The 18,787-nt window shown below is 43.6% G+C and overlaps 1 protein-coding gene across 1 annotated transcript in view; it reads left to right on the top strand.

Annotated features, from left to right (window-relative positions):
* Positions 1-6,866, top strand: part of LOC142258517 (uncharacterized) — a 163,936-nt gene extending 157,070 nt beyond the window's left edge. The window contains exon 22 of the mRNA XM_075331139.1: positions 6,102-6,866. Coding sequence (XP_075187254.1) covers positions 6,102-6,241 — 140 coding nt within the window. The 3' untranslated portion in view covers positions 6,242-6,866. The remainder of the gene's footprint in view (positions 1-6,101) is intronic.
* The last annotated feature ends 11,921 nt before the right edge of the window (positions 6,867-18,787 follow it).

Raw genomic sequence — 18,787 nt, forward strand, 5'->3', positions numbered from 1 at the left:
ACATGATCCAAGGCACACCACATCCTCTGTAAAACATGGTGGAGGCAACGTGATGGCATGGGCATGCATGGCTTTCAATGGCACTGGGTCACTTGTGTTTATTGATGACATAACAGCAGACAAGAGTAGCCGGATGAATTCTGAAGTGTACCGGGATATACTTTCAGCCCAGATTCAGCCAAATGACGCAAAGTTGATTGGACGGCGCTTCATAGTACAGATGGACAATGACCCCAAGCATACAGCCAAAGCTACCCAGGAGTTCATGAGTGCAAAAAAGTGGACCATTCTGCAATGGCCAAGTCAATCACCAGATCTTAACCCAATTGAGCATGCTTTTCACTTGCTCAAATCCAGACTTAAGACGGAAAGACCCACAAACAAGCAAGACCTGAAGGCTGTGGCTGTAAAGGCCTGGCAAAGCATTAAGAAGGAGGAAACCCAGCGTTTGGTGATGTCCATGGGTTCCAGACTTAAGGCAGTGATTGCCTCCAAAGGATTCGCAACAAAATATTGAAAATAAAAAATTTTTTTTTGGGTTTGGTTTATTTGTCCAATTACTTTTGACCTCCTAAAATGTGGAGTGTTTGTAAAGAAATGTGTACAGAGGATAAACTGTGGAAAAGAGAAGCGCAATAGGGTCTTACCCCGGTAGCAACGGGGGAGAGAGAGAGAGAGATATGGTACTACTCACCTATAGGGGTTGTGACAGTCACAACTCCTATAACAGCATGTATGTAGATAATTCCAAGCCACGGCAGTGGTCCCTCGGTTGGCAGATAACAGAGAGTAGTAGATTAGGGTTTTTCAAGCCGCGCCAATGACCAGCCGATATTAGGATAGTAGATTAATGTTGTTATTAATTTTTATTTTTCATTTTTAAAGTTCACCTTCCATTCCTTGGGATAGAAAAAAATGGTTATAAGTGTTTTATCCGGGAAACTTGATGAATACAACATACTACGTCATTGTATTTTTTTAATGTATAGATTCCCGCCGATTTTTTCTAAAAGTGGGTGGATCATGACGTCATCAGTGGGGTATATAGTGCTGTAAGGATTCCCTGTACAGCAGATTTGATGTTTTCTTACCAGTTGGTCCTGAAGAAGGAAGGGGTGCCTTCTGAAACGCGTTGACCTGTATATGGAATAAAAGCAACATTAATCTACTATCCTAATATCGGCTGGTCATTGGCGCGGCTTGAAAAACCCTAATCTACTACTCTCTGTTCTCTGTAAAGAAATGTGTACAATTCCTACAATTTCTATCAGATATTTTTGTTCAAACCTTCAAATTAAACGTTACAATCTGCACTTGAATTCTGTTGTAGAGGTTTCATTTCAAATCCAATGTGGAGGCATGCAGAGCCCAACTCGCGAAAATTGTGTCACTGTCCAAATATTTGTGGACCTAACTGTATGTACCCTGTGCAGCTGCACCCGGTGTGCGCTGCTCCCTGCACATTTAGCTGCAGCACACATCAGGTAATTAACCCGATGTGTGCTGTAACTTGGAGAGCAAGGAGCCAGCGCTAAGCATTGTCCGCTGCTCCCTGCTCTGTGCACATTTAGCTGCAGCACACATCAGGTAATTAACCCGATGTGTGCTGTAACTAGGAGAGCAGGGAGCCAGCGCTCAGTGTGCGCTGCTCCCTGCTCTCTGCACGTGTAGCTGTGTGCGCTGGTAACCAAGGTAAATATCGGGTTGGTTACCCGATATTTACCTTAGTTACCAAGCAAGCGCAGCATCTTCCACGCGGCGCTGGGGGCTGGTCACTGGTTGCTGGTGAGCTCACCAGCAACTCGTGTAGCGACGCTCCAGCAATCCCTGCCAGGTCAGGTTGCTGGTGGGATCGCTGGAGCGTCGCAGTGTGACATCTCACCAGCAACCTCCTAGCAACTTACCAGCGATCCCTATCGTTGTTGGGATCGCTGGTAAGTTGTTTAGTGTGACTGGACCTTTAGACTAAACTACAAGTGTATCTCAAATTAGAACATCAAAAAGTTAATTTCAGTAATTCAATACAAAATGGGAGACGCATATATTATATACGGTCATTACAAACAGAGGGATCTATTCCTATATATTATATAGAGTCATTACACACAGAGGGATCTATTCCTATATATTATATAGAGTCATTACACACAGAGGGATCTATTCCTATATATTATATAGAGTCATTACACACAGAGGGATCTATTCCTATATATTATATATAGTCATTACACACAGAGGGATCTATTTCTATATATTATAGAGTCATTACACACAGAGGGATCTATTCCTATATATTATATATAGTCATGACACACAGAGGAATCTATTCCTATATATTATATAGAGTCATTACACACAGAAGGATCTATTCCTATATATTGTATAAAGTCATTACACACAGAAGGATCTATTCCTATATATTATATAAAGTCATTACACACAGAGGGATCTATTCCTATATATTATATAGAGTCATTACACACAGAGGGTCTATTTCAAGTTTGTGTCTGTTAATGTTGATGATTATGGCTTACAGCCAATGAAAACTCAAAAGTCATTATCTCAGAAAATTAGAATGATTTCCACAAAACACCTGCAAAGCGTTTAAAATGGTCCCTTAGTCTGGTTCAGTAGGCTACACAATCATGGGGAAGACTGCTGACTCTACAGATGTCTAGAAGGCAGTCATTGACACACTCCACAAGGAGGGTAAGCCACAAAAGGTCATTGCTAAAGAAGATGGCTGTTCCCAGAGTGCTATATCCAAGCATATTAATGGAAAGTTGAGTGGAAGGAAAAGTGTGGTAGAAAAAGGTGCCCAAGTAACCAGGATAACCGCAGCCTTGATAGGATTGTTATGAAAACGCTGATCAAAATTTTTGGGCAGATTCACAAGCAGTGGACGTCTGCTGTAGTCAGTGCTTCAAGAGCCACCACACACAGACGTATCCAGGACATGGGCTACAAGTGTCCCATTCCTTGGGTCAAGCCACTCATGACCAATAGACAACACCGGAAGCGTCTTACCTGGGCCAAGGAGAAAAAGAACTGGACTTTTCTCAGTGGTCCAAGGTGTTGTTTTCAGATTAAAGTAAATTTTGCATTTCATTTGGAAATCGCGGTCCCACAGTCTGGAGGAAGAGTGGAGAGGCCACAATCCAAGCTGCTGAGGTCTAGTGTGAAGTCTCCACAATCAGTGATGGTTTGGGAGCCATGTCATCTGCTGGTGTAGCTCCACTGTGTTTTATCAAGACCAAAGTCAGCGCAGCCGTCTACCAGGAAATTTTAGAGCACTTCATGCTTCACTCTGCCGACAAGCTTTTTGGAAACTTCCTTTTCCAGCATGACTTGGCCCCTGTCCACACTGCCAAAAGTACCAATACCTGGTTTACTAACCACAGTATCACTGTGCTTGATTGGCCAGCAAACTCGCCTGACCTAAACCCCATAGAGAATCTATAGGGTATTGTCAAGAGGAAGACGAGAGACACCAGACCCAACAATGCAGACGAGCTGAAGGCTGCTATCAAAGCCACCTGGGCTTCCATAACACCTCAGCAGTGCCACAGGCTGATCGCCTCCATGCCCCGCCACGCCACATTGGCTGTAAGCCATAATCATCAACATTAACAGAAATAAACACTTGAAATAGATCAATGTGTGTGTGTGTATTGACTCTATATAATGTGTTTCCCTTTTTGTATTGAATTACTGAAATACATTTAACTTTTTGATATTTAATTTATTGAGATGCACTTTTATGTAAGAAAGAAAGGAAGAACGATTCCACCATCTTTCCCTTATCTATACTGGGGATTATTCCCATTAGCGGCTGGGACATTAGAAATGGAAAGCAGCTTGGAGTTACATTCCACATATCCTCACTGTCAGGATGCATAGGGCAATTTCTATAGTCTTGTTTTCTGCTCCATAGAAATAATACATGCTGCTATAGGCAATCAGATAGGTAGAACAGTATGTTGTGGAATTGATTCACTTTAAGATATCAAAACTACACTCCAACATTGAAATTGCGGCACCAAGAAAGAGAAGTCATGGAATTATGGAAATCATAGGATGGATAGATAGGTTAATATTATGCAAATTCTGAAAAGGGGAAACAAAATTTTCGAAACATCCCAATTTATTCAGTATTAAGTAGGAGTGCCACACACACAAATGCATGCAATTATAGGATGTTTAGGCCACATATGTTATTTAGAGTAGCATAAAGGCCGTTTTACACACAACAACATCGCTAACGATATATCGCTTGTGTCACGGAATTCGTGATGCACATCTGGCCTCGTTAGCGACGTCGTTGCGTGTAACACCTACGAGCGACCGCTAACGATCCGAAAAATAGTTGATTGTTGACACGTCGTTCCTCATTTTGGATGCAGGTTGTTCATCGTTCCTGAGGCAGTACACATCACTACGTGTAACACCCTGGGAACGATGAACAACAACGTGCCTGCATCCTCCGGCAACAAGGTAGGAATGACGTGAATGCGGCTGCTCTCCGCCCCTCCGCTGGTTGCCTGCTGTGTGACCTTGCTGTGACGCCGCAAAAACCACCCCCTTAAAAAAAGAGGTTGTTCGCCGGCCACAGCGACGTCGCTAGGAAGGTATATGTGACGTGTCCTAGCGATATTGTTCACCATGGGCAGCGATTTGCTCGTGACACACGCACGACGGGGGTGAGTGCGACTGCTAGTGATATCACTAGCGATGTCGCAGCGTGTAAAGCGGCCTTTAGTGTTGGCATATTGAAAAATGGCTCCTGGGTCACGGAGAAATGTCCATACCACTGGTTCCACAATCAAATTAATGTAACACTGTTCCTGGAATGAAGGCTAGAAGGGTTCACCTACATTATGCCACTCCACAATACCCAGGATCATGCTACCATGGCTTGCAGCATTTCCGGACTTGTCTCCCACCGAACACATCTGGGACGTCATTGGCCGACAATTGGAAAGGGAGCTGCCAGCAGAGGATCTTGATGATTTTCCTAAGTGCAGAACATTCATCAGGCAAACCATGAATAAAGCCTGCTTTACACGGTACGATCTATCGTGCAATTTCACAATCGATCGTACCCGCCCCCATCGTTTGTGTGTCACGGGCAATTAGTTGCCCGTGGCGCACAAAGTCGTTAACCCCTGTCACACACACTTACCTGCTGTGCGACCTCGCTGTGGGCGGCGAACATCCTCTTCCTGAAGGGGGAGGGACGTTCGGCATCACGACAACGTCATACAGTGGCCGGCCAATAGAAGCAGAGGGGCAGAGATGAGTGGGACGTAAACATCCCGCCCACCTCCTTTCTTGCGCATAGCCGGCGGGTGCCGCGGGACGGAGGTAAGCTGCTGTTCATCGTTCCCGGGGTGTCACACGGAGCGGCGTGTGCTACCCCGGGAACGATGAGCAACCGGCGTCATTTTAATTAAACGAGATTATGAAACCGAGCGACGAGTACACGACTCACGATTTGTGAGCGATACTGCGTCGCTCGGAGGTGTCACAGAGCTCGACGTCGCAAGCGATGCCGGATGTGCGTCACGAAAACCGTGACCCCGATGATCTATCGCACGATAGCTCGTCTCGTGTAAAGCAGCCTTTAACCCATTTATAGCAGACAAGGTGTGTAGGTTTGTGGATTCCTTCACGGGGCCCTCTTATACCCAATACTGAAGAAATTGAGATGTTTTGAAAAATCTTTTCCCATCATTTGCAGATCATTACCAGGTCTATCCAGCCCCTGTTTTCCATCATTCCACAAGTTTTCCTTCTTGGTGTTGAAATTTCATTAATTAGTAGTGCATTTTAAAAGCAATCTAAAAATGTTTTTGCAGCACAATAGGCCATATTGTAGCTATAGTTCTGGCCATGCAAGTCTGCAGAGATAGGGCTCAACCCTACAGTGTGCGGTATATCTTCACAGCATGCACTTATGTAGCTATGTAGCATACGTCTAATGTTTCTTTGTATATGCTTATGGAATGAGGCTATTTTTTTTACACTTTCTTCTGAAATGTATAACTTGACTTTTCCGCAATGCAATCAAGAGGATCTCACCATGCATTGTTTTTTTACAGCTTTGATTCTTCAACCTGGAGATCCCTTGATGTATAAGTTAAGAGCGGACATAAGAGGAAAGATGGGCCTGGCTACGGAAGCCATTGAGGATTATGAGCAGGCTATCACAATTCTGCAAGAGTCTTCCCAGAGCCAGTGATTCATCAAAGTGGGAAGGCAATGGTGACCTGATCTGCTTATTGTGGAGGCGTTATGTCAGGGCACAGGGGTGGAACGCTACACTTTGGCAAAAGGTTTACTTACAGATTATTATTAATGTTTGGGTTCAGGTCACGTACAGGACCAGAAACAAACTTTATTTAAAATCCGGCTGAACCCACCGAACCGACCTTCCATGGGTTTGCTCATCTCTAGCCCTGAGCCATTAGACCCTGCAGTCATGCCTCATAGCACAAGTATGGACACAGCCTAACCAATGCACTGGCATGGGGGGCTAAATAATTTTGTGAGGGTTTTTTTTATGTTGTTTGTTTTTTTTTTTTTAAATCTTGATAAGTCCCGGAAACCTTGTTTAATGCCTTTTTATCAAAAGTTATTAAAATGTATTTAGTACCATAAAATCCTGTACAGAAAACGTCCACTTTTGTGTATCGAGTCCCCTTTGAAATGTCCATGTAATTACATTTCAGTGCTCTTTTCTATTAAGTAAGTAAAACTTCTGTGGCTCTGTAACTGTTTATGTATGTATCGTTTCTCATGTAAATGCCTGTACTGGTTTATCTTTTCAATTTTTCTGTGTCTACCCAATTTATAGAATTTTCTATTAAAGCCGTTATCCAGCTTATTTTGCTTTTTTTTTATTATTTCACTATTGGGCTACATAGGGGCAGGTAAACAGATAGTGACCACTTACCCACCCTGCTGTCAGCGCCTCTACCCAGGCTCAGAGTGGTCATGTGACCGCTCCTGCTGTGATTTTGCTACTTCCGGTCATTTCATGTCAACAAGGGCTGGACATTGTTGACATGCAAATCAGCCACTGCATGTTGCCACCCTGCTGGGCGGGTACAGTGTGATGAGCCCCGCCCCCTCCCTGTGCGCTGCTATATGTGCCCTGTATGTGCTGCGTAAACTGATCTGCTGTGTGTGTTTCAAATCTGCAGCATGTCAATATCTCTTGTGGGAATGCTGAGTTTTCTGTGCAGATTTTCCCCATAGACATGCATATCGTTGCTGCGTCGTTGGGAAGATCTGACTGTTTGACAGCTCACTAGCGACCCTGTAGTGACGTTCCAGCGATCCTGACCAGGTCGTATCGTGGTCGGAATCGCTGGTACGTCGTTTAGTGTGACGGTACCCTTAATTGTCTTCTGAATGTGGGGCTGAGTCATGTGGGGGATACTTAACCATCCTTTTGTCCTATTGCAGATAAAGCAGAGAGGGGGAGGCTCCTGCTGCAGCCAGTTGTCTTATAGACAGACAGAATAGTAAAGAGAAGACTAGGGACATAGTTGAGTTTCTGGGACAAAGAAAATATTTATTTGTTTATCTGTAATATTAGACAAAATATGGGATGTTGGGAAGAAAAAGATGAGCTTTTACTTTTTTTGTGCATATTCTATATTTGGGTGTCAGTATAGCGTTTCGTCTGTTGAATATTTAGGTGAATTTTCTGTAAGTGGAGTGTTCCTGCATACATCGTGGTAAGCGACGTTATCAACATAGAACAAAATGTTCGATTAGGTATATGGCCACGTCAGAAAATGACGACATAGAAGGAAATTGCAGCTGGGACCATATCTTTCTGTGCCACCTGGAGACATGTAAATCAGGCACTGATCACCTAATGACTTAATTTAGGATGCATAGAAAAAAAATAGTTAAAGCCTGTTTAATTGCAAACTACATGGCATCTCCTAAGAAACTGAACCAAATAAAGGGCACTTTAATATAAAGCTGACTAATTTGCCTGAGTCATTTTTTCCGTTAAACAGTCTGTTTCCAATTCCAGAGGATAATTACAAGAAGCAAATTAGTTTTAAGAACCTCATGGAGAAATGCAGTGGGTTTAAAATAAAATGAGACAGGGACTTAAATACCAGGATATCAGGAGAAGGTAGCCAGATGTTACTGATAATTTATATATCTTATTAGCATTTCCTCTGTAGTCCGGATCCAAGAGAGAAAAACAGTCGGGTATGGATAGGCTTTTAACATAATGAAAGTCTTTGCATAAATCTAACAGTAAGCAAATATAATAATTGATGTTTATAGAGAAATCTATATCTTTATGGCATAATAACTTTTATGATATGTCTAATTGACTTCCTCTTGAAATCCCTAGCCATGGAGTCCCATGCCATAGCCTATAGCACTAATCCCCAACCAATGGCCCAGGAGCCTGAGGTTTCTTGCTCCCCATAGGAGCATTGATCTGTGACCATAAGCACTGGCTACAATAGGAAATCTATACTTATACCATCAATACTGGCACTGTATCTACAGGTCATGCTGCCTTGCTCACTTAAGGGCCCGTCATACGCTACGATATATCTAACGATATGTCGTCGGGGTCACGTCGATAGTGACGCACATCCGGCATCATTTGACATATCGTAGCATGTGACAGCTACGAGCAACTAATCGAACAAAAATACTCACCTTATCGTTGCTCGTTGACACGTCGTTCATTTTCAAAAAAAAAAAAAAAAAATCGATCAATTTCCAGGATGCCGGTTGTTCGCCATTCCCGAGGCAGCACACACCGGGAACGGCGAACACCGCTTACCTGAGTCCCGCCGGCAATGCGGAAGGAAGGAGGTGGGCGGGATGTTACATCCCGCTCATCTCCGCCCCTCCGCTTCTATTGGGCGGTCGCTGTGTGACGTCGTGGGGACTCCGAACGTCCCTCCCCCTTCAGGAAGAGGATGTGCGCCGCCACAGCGAGGTTGTTCGGGAGGTAAGTACGTGTGGTTATCGACTTTGTGCAACAAATTGCCCATGTCGCACAAACGATGGGGGCGGGTGCGATCGCACATGCGATCGCACGACAAATCGTAGCATGTAAAGCGGCCTTTAGCCTAAATACACCCACTATTAAAAGCAGCTATGTACTTGCCAGTTCTTATGCTACACCAATTTCTTCACCTCCGCATATATCACAGCATCTAGCGCTGCCCTGTTCTCTATAAGGATACTGTTGATAAAGGTGTTGTCCCATCTGCCTCAAAGTAAGATATAGATAAATAGGAGAAAAGAAAAAAACTATGTCTCTCACCTCGTGGCTTAGATGTTATTCCTTTATTGCATACCAGACAGAGGATACAGACAAACAAAAAAAAAAAAAAGAAATAGAGCAATGGCCGTTTCATGCTGCCAAAACTTTTGCCCATTTTCTTATACACTGTCTGGTATTGTCATGGTCGTCTCTCTGTTGTAGAGACTAGAGACAGGTTCTGGGCAAGAGTTTCTTTACTTTGAGACTCTGCAGATTAAATGTATTCACTTTCCTTTGGAGAGGAGATATTTAATGTCTGTATTACTTGCCAGCAAGCATTCCATTAGCTTCCCAGGTGTTTCTGGTTTTGACCACTTCCAGTCCCTATATATATCCTCTGCTCCCTGTAGAAGGTGCCGGATATTCTCTGATTCATTTGGATGCTTGGCCTGGAAGTGCAAGGAGCTGGTGGAGCCCTCTCTGCAAGTTGCTGTGTAGGCTGCAGTCTGTTGATATGTTTCCCCGTCTGTCTTTCCTTCCTTTGGTGTGTTATTAGTGCATCGGTGGGACTAGCGTCCCTCTCCTGCCATCTCACTAGCCAGGGCTATTACAGGGTCTGCCAGGAAATCTGGTATCCTGTTCGGCGACAGGTGCAGAACTTGCATATGGACTGGCTAGGAGTGTAGTGTTCAGCTGCAGGTGAGTTAAGGAGGTATCCCATCTCTCCCCTCACTCACTAGCGCTAGGGCCCACCATTGTTAAAGTGTGACCGGTTTACCCCTTGTGTTGTAGGATGTCAAGTCATACGGCATATTTCTGTGTCACTCCACGTGCGCGTGACAGGTATGCAATAAAGGAATAACTGTTTAGCCATAGGATGCGAGCCACAGGTTTTTTATTTCCTCCTATTCACACCTGCATATTTTTTGTTGAGCGCCACTTGTGGCTATGATATAACTTACTCAGGACTTAAACAATGATACCATCTCCATATACTAGGCCAATAATTTAGTTGCAAATATTAGTACTGCCAACTGATAAAAAGAAAAAGAAACCATGCTGTATATTGTAGTTTCTATCCTTGATGTGGGAAAAAGGATGTCAGATCCTTCACCAGAAAGCTAAAAATCAAGGAAGAAGAAAAAATAAAACTGCCTCATCCATGGAGAGATGAATAAAAATTTAATAACTTTATTTAAGGCATATTAAAAACACAAAATAAACTGCAGTATACTCTACTTAAAACCCGACGCGTTTCTGGCGTACTACAACACCCCCCCACCCCCCAAAAACAAAACAAAAAACGCACTTAGTCATTCCTATGACATGCATATTTTTATTTTTAGATAGTGTATGTAAACTTCTAGTTTCAACTGTATATGAATCCTCTTCTTAATAAAGCAGAAGTTGAACATATTACTAATATCTTCCAAGCAGCCAGTCGATAACCTTTAATGTCCTCCCCTGCCTCACACAGCTTATATTTGCTCCTCTGGATTTCATCGTTACTTCCAGTCGGCATTTCAGTATTTAAAGTAATAACCTACTGAAGTGCTCAGTGTCGCAGCTGATTTATTTGTTCAAGATATTACCAGTTCTGCCGGAAATTTCCGATGAGCTACTGTCTAGGAAGGCGGCTTGTAAATTTGATCTTTTAAGGACACAGCTAATTTTGGCATGTTTGCATTCTGACATTTATGGATAATGCATATTACATATTAGTTAGCATATAGATAACATTTTACTTTAATTTTACTGGTAGAGTTGAATGTTTGCAAGACGCTGGTCCAGAGGTCACATCAGTAGTCCATGGCTCATGGACCAGAGCCCTGCAAATCTCCTCCTACCTGCCAGCATCCCATGCCTCTTTTCATTTCATTAGCAAGGGAGGATTGCGATGTCATCCGGTCACTGCCATAATGGCGTAATTGTACTACAGGTTTCAGATATGGTCCCCTTCATTAGGATTATTGCAACCTCCTGCTCTGCGGCCTCCCTTCTAACAGTCTCGCACACCTACAATCTATTCTAAACTATGCTGCCCGGCTCATCCACCTGTCCCCCCGCTACTCCCTGACCTCTCCTCTTGCCAATCCCTTCACTGGCTTCCCATTGCCCAACGACTCCAGTTCAAAACCGTAACCATGACCTACAAAGCCATCCACAATCTGTCTCCTCTCTACATCTGTGACCTACTCTCTTGATACTTACCTGCACGTAACCTTTGATCCTCACAAGATCTCCTTCTCTACTCTCCGCTCATCTCCTCTTCCCACCATCGCATTCAAGATTTCTCGCGTGCCTCCCCCTTACTCTTTAATGCTCTGCCACAACACATCAGACTCTCGCCTACTTTGACAAGCTTCAAAAAGAACCTGAAGACCCATCTCTTCCGACATGCCTACAACCTGCCATAACCCTCAGTCTGATACAGCACCGCACGACCAGCTCTACACTCACCTACTGTATCCTCACCTATCCCTTGTAGACTGTGAGCCCTCGCGGACAGGGACCTCCGTCCTCCTGTACCAGTCTGTGCCTTGTATTGTTTATGATTATTGTACTTGTCTCTATTTTGTATACCCCTTTCACATGTAAAAGCGCCATGGAATAAATGGCGCTATAATAATAAATAAAAATAATAATGGTTGGTTGGAAGATGCTGAGCATTTTTCATAGAGGAATTCCTGAACACAGGTAATGGTCTATTCTAAATCGAAAGTACTCTTCAACGAACTACAGCTGCATAGAGAACCTTTAGGGCTTGGTGGGAGATTAAAGCCCTTGAAAACTACATAAAAACTGAATAGTGTACCTAGGGCCTACGCATGAATATTTCTCACCCAGACTACACAGCTTTCAGCTATTTTCTTGGGAGAAAGAATCTGTAGCCTCCTCGGTGAGGTTTATAAATCTCCTTTTCGAAGAGGAAAAAAAAGAACTTCAGTGACTCCAATAAGAGATTGGATAAATTTAGAACCAGGGAGCTTTAACCCAAATCTGAGCCAGACTTTAGGAGAAGAGACTAAAGTACAATAAAAACCAGGAAGTACAATCAAGTTCTATAGGACTTTAATGAATTTAGGGACCAGAAGGCCTATAATTTAAATACGGTAAATCAGTCTGCATATTATACTAACATTTCTTCTTCAGATCTTTATTGGACACTGAGAAATGGGATACAAGGGGCGGGGTAATTCTAGAGAAAGAATGTGTCCAAAGAGGTGATTCATAAAGCCAAAATGGCAATCTTAGATGGGGAGGTCAATTATTGGGTATGGCATTGGGCAGCACCAGAGAGATGGGTGGAACATCAAACACCCCTACATCATCTATACATTCACAATCATTCTCCTCTTTTTTAGAGAAGAAAACATTGAACATCTACAAACGTAGGAAACACAAATAATGGTATTAGGTAACTCCAGAACTAGTCAGAACATCAACCTCTCCCCTTTTCTCCTAAAGAAGGATATGTTGACAGTACTCCATAGAGGTCTCTCATTTGTGCCTACTATCTCCTTCAATACGTTCAACTGGGTGAAAGACGTCTACCTATTTGGAAGGAAAGTGAAATGTCATGGATTTTTCGACTAACATCCACACTAATTCGAACCTCCCACTACCGGATCCAAGACTTCTTTCGAGCTGCACCAATCTTCTCGAACGCTCTAGCCCAAGAAGTTAGGACGAATCACAACTTACTCATCGTCAGATGCTTCCTAAAAACGCATGTTTTTAGGACGGACTATCACACTCCCTAGCCGAACTAACTTCACATAGTCCCTCCACAACTTCTCAGAACATAACCCCACGTCAAATTCCATGGCACCCAAATGCATCTCAAGGTTCTGGCCAACTGGTCCAGGAAGCCATTATCTATCCCCCATTTCTTTGAGATGGCTGGATTGTTATTGTAAATAAGCACTTGTACCTTGCCCCCCCATCTCATTGTAGATTGTAAGCTCTCACGAGCAAGGTTTCCTTTTCTCCCTCTAAATATTGTATTTTATATAACTGTTACTTGTTTGTATATGATCCTCCTGAATTGTTAAGCGCTGCGGAATATGTTGGCGCTATAGAAATAAAGATTATTATTATTATTATTATTATTATTATTATAAATAATCAAAAAGAACAATGCAAACAATTGGGGAATGATATGGATGATTTTGAGGGGATGGATCTAATAGAGAAGGGTGAATGGAACAGGGGCTTAGACCCTTTTACAGACCTTAAATTGAGCGGTTAAAAATTCTGCCGACTGGGGTCTTGTGTAGTGTAGATATCTTTGTTAAGGTGATAGAGGAATAAAGACAGGTACAAGGTATGAATTCATGGGGAGAGATGGCTGCTCTGGGGGACCTTAAGAAAAACCAAGAAGTAATAATAAATCCCTCAGATATGGGGGCAATTTAGTCATCCTGGATCATGAACAATACAGATCAATGTGCTACGCATTTTTGAAAGGCAGAGGTATGTATGAAATTTTGGTTGGTGAATTTGATTTTATGGTAACCAATAACTCTATGGTGTCTACCTTTTACGCCTTACCTTAGGTCCATAATGGTCTTCACTCCCTGAAAGGCCGATGTGAAGTCAAAATGTGAGCATCTGTCTTGATAAAATATTTTGTTTTGATACTTCCATCCTAGATCAGGGACATGCCTGAGCTAATCATGAAACAGAGGGTATAACTTTGGATGAGAATACATTCTTAGCATCCGTAGATGTGAAATCCTTGTACAATAACATCCCACATGACAAGGCGATTGAGGCGGTACAACATTATTTAAGATCAAGAGCACTATATCTAAACCAGCATAATCCTCTGGTCCTCAGAATTCTCACCTTTATTTTGACTCCCAATTATTTTCTGTTTGATAAGTACTTCCACCAACTCAGGGGCACTGCCGTTTGGAGCTCTTGTGCTCTGGCGCATGCAAATATGTTCCTGGGCTGGTGGGAGGAAACTATTATATTTCGAGATGATGCTCCATGGTGCTTGTCTTTCTCTATTGAGGAAGATTTATAGACAATATGTTCATCTCGTGATCTAAGACTTTGGAGGAATTCATAGATAGTATTATCATCAACGACTTAGGCTTCAGATTTAAGCGTGAAATACACAGCTCACATCTGACTTTTTCAGATATCCTATTTATGGAGGACTATAAAGAGTCTCTTTCCACCAATACCTATAGAAAATCCACCTCTACCAAAAGTCTGTTGAGGTGAGAGTTTACATCCGGTGATCCCCACCACTGAGTCCCTAGTGGTTCCTGCAGGACTTGAAATAGCCCTGACCACAGACTAAACAATGGCAACCCTGGGCTTATGCTGCACCTCATGGTCCTAAAGACCCACAGGATAAAGCAGAGTGCAAATTACCTACTGAAGGGAAGGTATGCTGAAGTAGAAAGTGCTTCGAGTGAGTAAAACAAACAACAAAATACCAGAGAGGGTGAATATTGCCAAAGAATATGCCTACTTACTGACAACAAACATAAGATAGGTGCAGAGTGGAGACTATAAACATCAGAGAGGTATCCTAGCTGGTATTCCACAGAAACTAACAGCAATATGGCTGGACTTAAAAATGAGAATATCACCAGTGGAGATGTGCAAACCCGAGGTTTGGTTTTCAAACCGAACACAGTCTTAAAATAAAAAAAAACAAAAACAAAAAAACAGTTTGGGTTCGGAGTTCAGATAGTTTATGTGAGAACTTCACTCGCGCAAGCAGCATTGTGCTCAGGTACGCTTGGTGCGCAGCCCTGTGCGAGCCACTTGCAGTGTTTGAATGGCTCGCACTGGGGTAACAACAGCGTCATTAGTTTTAGTGTGCAAAAAAATAAATAAATTAAAAAAAATTGTAAAAGCTGCCAACTTTCTCCCAGAACTGATCTGCTTATGGCTGGCTGTATGTGGGCAGAGATTTTGATGGTTATGTGTCTATAAATGTAGTGATTGTGAAGGAAGGCATGGACGCCAAGGCCATACAGGCGCCGTGCTTCTTTGCCAAGGTGACTCCGTGAACGGGTGTGACTTTGGGTGGGGTACGCAACACTTATTGGTGTCTTCAGGTTGGAGCCCATCACCCCGCTCTGATCTTAGTTGTAGACAAAATAGTGACCCACACAACAACAGAGTTCGCTTGGCAACTAAACTTGTTCAGTTTATGCACACAGTTATGACAGACATGGCCTCACTCCTCACAGTTTTGATTCTTCTGTTTCTGGGGTACTCTCTCTTGACCTGTCCCCCGCTATCTTGGAACTCTTCCTCAAGCTGCCAAGTCTGAGTCTCCATTCCTGCTTTCCTTACACCATCTTCTGTTTCTTGGCCCCAACGGCTTCTCTGGTTGCATGACTCTCTAAGCTCGCCAGGGTGAGCCATAGGCTTCAGACCTGACGAGGTTACCTCAGGGTTCCCTCACTGGCCGTGACACTGCAGCCACATCTTCTCTTACTCAAACCCTATTCAGAGCTGGCACCCCGCCAGGCACGCACAACCAGCCAACTCACTTGCCATCTGTCACTCCTCCTCTACCTCGACTTACCCCTGTCCTATATGATATTATTTATATAATCTATTACTGCTCAACATGCTGAATAGATCAAATCAATTTCTGGTGCAACAAGCACAACTGGTAGCAGTTCAGTTTCTGGGTTTACCACACAAACTTCTTGGCCATCTTCACAGTCAGATGGCTTTGGATTTGGTCACCTTAACAGAGATGGCCGAGTGAGCCTCCTGACCAACGCTCACCATGGCTAAGGGGCTCGCTGTCTCCGGGGATCTGGCATGGGACTCTATTGCAGATATGGGGAAACAAGCATCCATCTTCCCGCTAGGGTGGCAGGTTTTTAAAATTAGCATTGCTAGGGCATCAATGGCAGGGAACCCATCGGGCTGCAGCACCTCTCGGAAGGCCCCCTCTACCATCGCGTGTACCAGCACCGTGTACCAAAAAACAGGGGAAACCAAAACTATCACACAGCACGCTCACACAGAGTAATCAGACAAGCGATAAGAGGAAAACTAAATAGGGAGGAAAAAAAGCAGACAACAGAAATAATTCCACTGCATACTAAGCAACACGCAGTAGATCACCAGAGTGGATAACAACAGCACACGGACCAGTTTAGCAAAAAAGCTATAAATCGGCACAGAAAGACAGATTCCACCATCTTAAAAAGGTGGGGAGTACCTGTGATAAATCTCCTGTATCGTGATTCAAAAAGGTGACCAGCAGGCTAGCAGAAATGAACTCCTGCTAGTCCAATGACCAATGAGCACACAGCCGGTCGACATAGAGCCTGCCTGTTCAACTCAGAAGCACCAGAGAAAGTATAGTGTGTAGTGTCAGAGTCTGTACTCTGAACAGCGGCTGATGCAGCCATGACACTCAGCAAGTTTAGAGCAAAATGCGGTGTGACAGCACCACTGAACATGGGGCATTTCTTACTCCCCAGCTTCCAAGTACACAGGGTCCAGCTTTTCATACCGCCTATGATGGGTGGGACTCGCTTCCGTTCTCAGGCCATGTCCTGCCATCTTTGTTTTGACGATCATTTTAGTCCTTTAGTCTTATGCTTCTTCCCTGCATCCTTGTCATGTGAGCTGCTCTATATACCAGTTTTGTGCATGCTGATGATCGGTCTGGCAGGAGGTAATTCCTGCTAGCCTGTGAATTGCTGCTGGGATCACAGGTTACTGAAGATGAATCACAGCCACCTTCGCCCTTTAAAAGATGGTGGATCCTGCTTCTCCATGCCGAATATAGCGAAAGCGATACCGGTCTTGGTGCATGGTTATTCAGCTGCTAGAGCTCTGCTTTATGCTATTGTGGTGTGTAGTGGTGATACCTTTGTCATTGTGTATTTCTTTCCTTTTCTTTATTTCCCACTGTGCACATATTGTCTTTACCTCACTGACTGACTGCTGTGAGTGTGAGTTTTAGTTCCTCCCTGTCTGTCTATTTGGGTGGGGATTTATCACTCCAGTCCAGAGCTGGGGATGGGGGGGATAAGATCAGGGCTTCTCAGGAGTTGGGGTTATGCTGGGAGTCCAGACCTCGTCACCATCAGGCGTACCTCTGGAATGAGGGACAGTTAGGGGCTCCCCTAGCCAGAAAGTCAGTTTAGGAGTCCTGATTCCCAGTCATTTTGTTACTACCATGACAATCCCTTCTTGGAGGGTTGTGTGTTGTGAATGTCAGTTATGCTTTTGCTACTGTGAGGCTTCCTCTTGTGGCCAGGAATGGTTTGGACAGAGACCAGGTGTGTTGAGCAATGGGCGTTTCCATTGCTAACTCTCTGCCTATTTAAACCCTGGTCTGCTAGCAGGCTATGCCGGATGTCAGTTGTTCTTTGTTCACCAGCCTGCTTCATCCTGCTCCAGACCACATTGATGTTAGTTCACCCCTCGGCTACTTCTAGTGTTGATGGTTAGTAAGGAGATGGCGGCCAGATTAGTTGCCAATGCTCTTGTGATCTCTTACCAATGATTTATGGTGGTCTTCCATGGTTCCGGATCATAACAGTACATCCGGCCAACAAATTTAAAGGGTACTCTTAAGAAGGAAATTAAAAAAAAAAAGAAAAGGTCTGCTGAAAGATTTATTTTTATTTTTTTTTTTTTTGTGTTTTTCCTCTTTTTCTTCGGGTTCCGTGGAAGATTTATTTTTTCTAGCATGGATGAATTGGGTGAGCGTGTTGCTCATCTTGATGCTAAGGTTCGTCGTATAGAGTCTTATCTTGCACAGACTCCCCTTGCAGAGCCTAAGATTCCTCTTCTTGAATTTTTTTCGGGAGATAGGTCGAGATTTTTGAGCTTCAAAAATAATTGTAAATTATTTTTTGACCTGTGCCCGAAGTCTTCAGGGAATCCCGTACAGCAGGTCAAGATTGTCATCTCCCTGCTGCGTGGTGACCCTCAGGACTGGGCCTTCTCTTTGGCGTCTGATGATCCGATTCTCAGTGATGTGGACTCCTTTTTTCGGGCCTTGGGTTTATTATATGACAAACCCAATATTGTGGACCAAGCAGAAAAGGCCTTGTCCTTAACTCAGGGTCTGGATTCTGCAGAAGCTATTTGTCAAAAATTTCGAAAGTGGGCGGTCCTTACCAAATGGAATGATGACGCGCTTGCGGCTGTTTTTTGGAAGGGTATTGCTGATACTGTGAAGGATGTAATGATGGGATTCCCCGTCCCTTCTGGTCTTGATGCCTCTATGACCTTAGCCATTCAGATTGATAGGCAGTTACGTGAGCGCAGGAAGATACCTGCTGGTTTTGTGCCTGTGGAACAGCCTTTGGAGCCTATGGAGTGTGATAGGGTCCTTTCTAATGCTAGTCGGCAGGGGTTCAAATTGAAGAATAGACTGTGCTTCTATTGTGGAGACGCTTCTCATAATATCTCTGTCTGCCCTAAACGTGAAAGGAGATTGGCTACTTCTGTTACTGTGGGTTCTTTGCAACCAAAGTTTCTTTTGTCTGTCACATTGATTTGCTCATTGTCTTC

This window comes from Anomaloglossus baeobatrachus, chromosome 12 (genome assembly GCF_048569485.1).
Source record: "Anomaloglossus baeobatrachus isolate aAnoBae1 chromosome 12, aAnoBae1.hap1, whole genome shotgun sequence".
In the NCBI taxonomy this organism is placed as follows: domain Eukaryota; kingdom Metazoa; phylum Chordata; class Amphibia; order Anura; family Aromobatidae; genus Anomaloglossus; species Anomaloglossus baeobatrachus.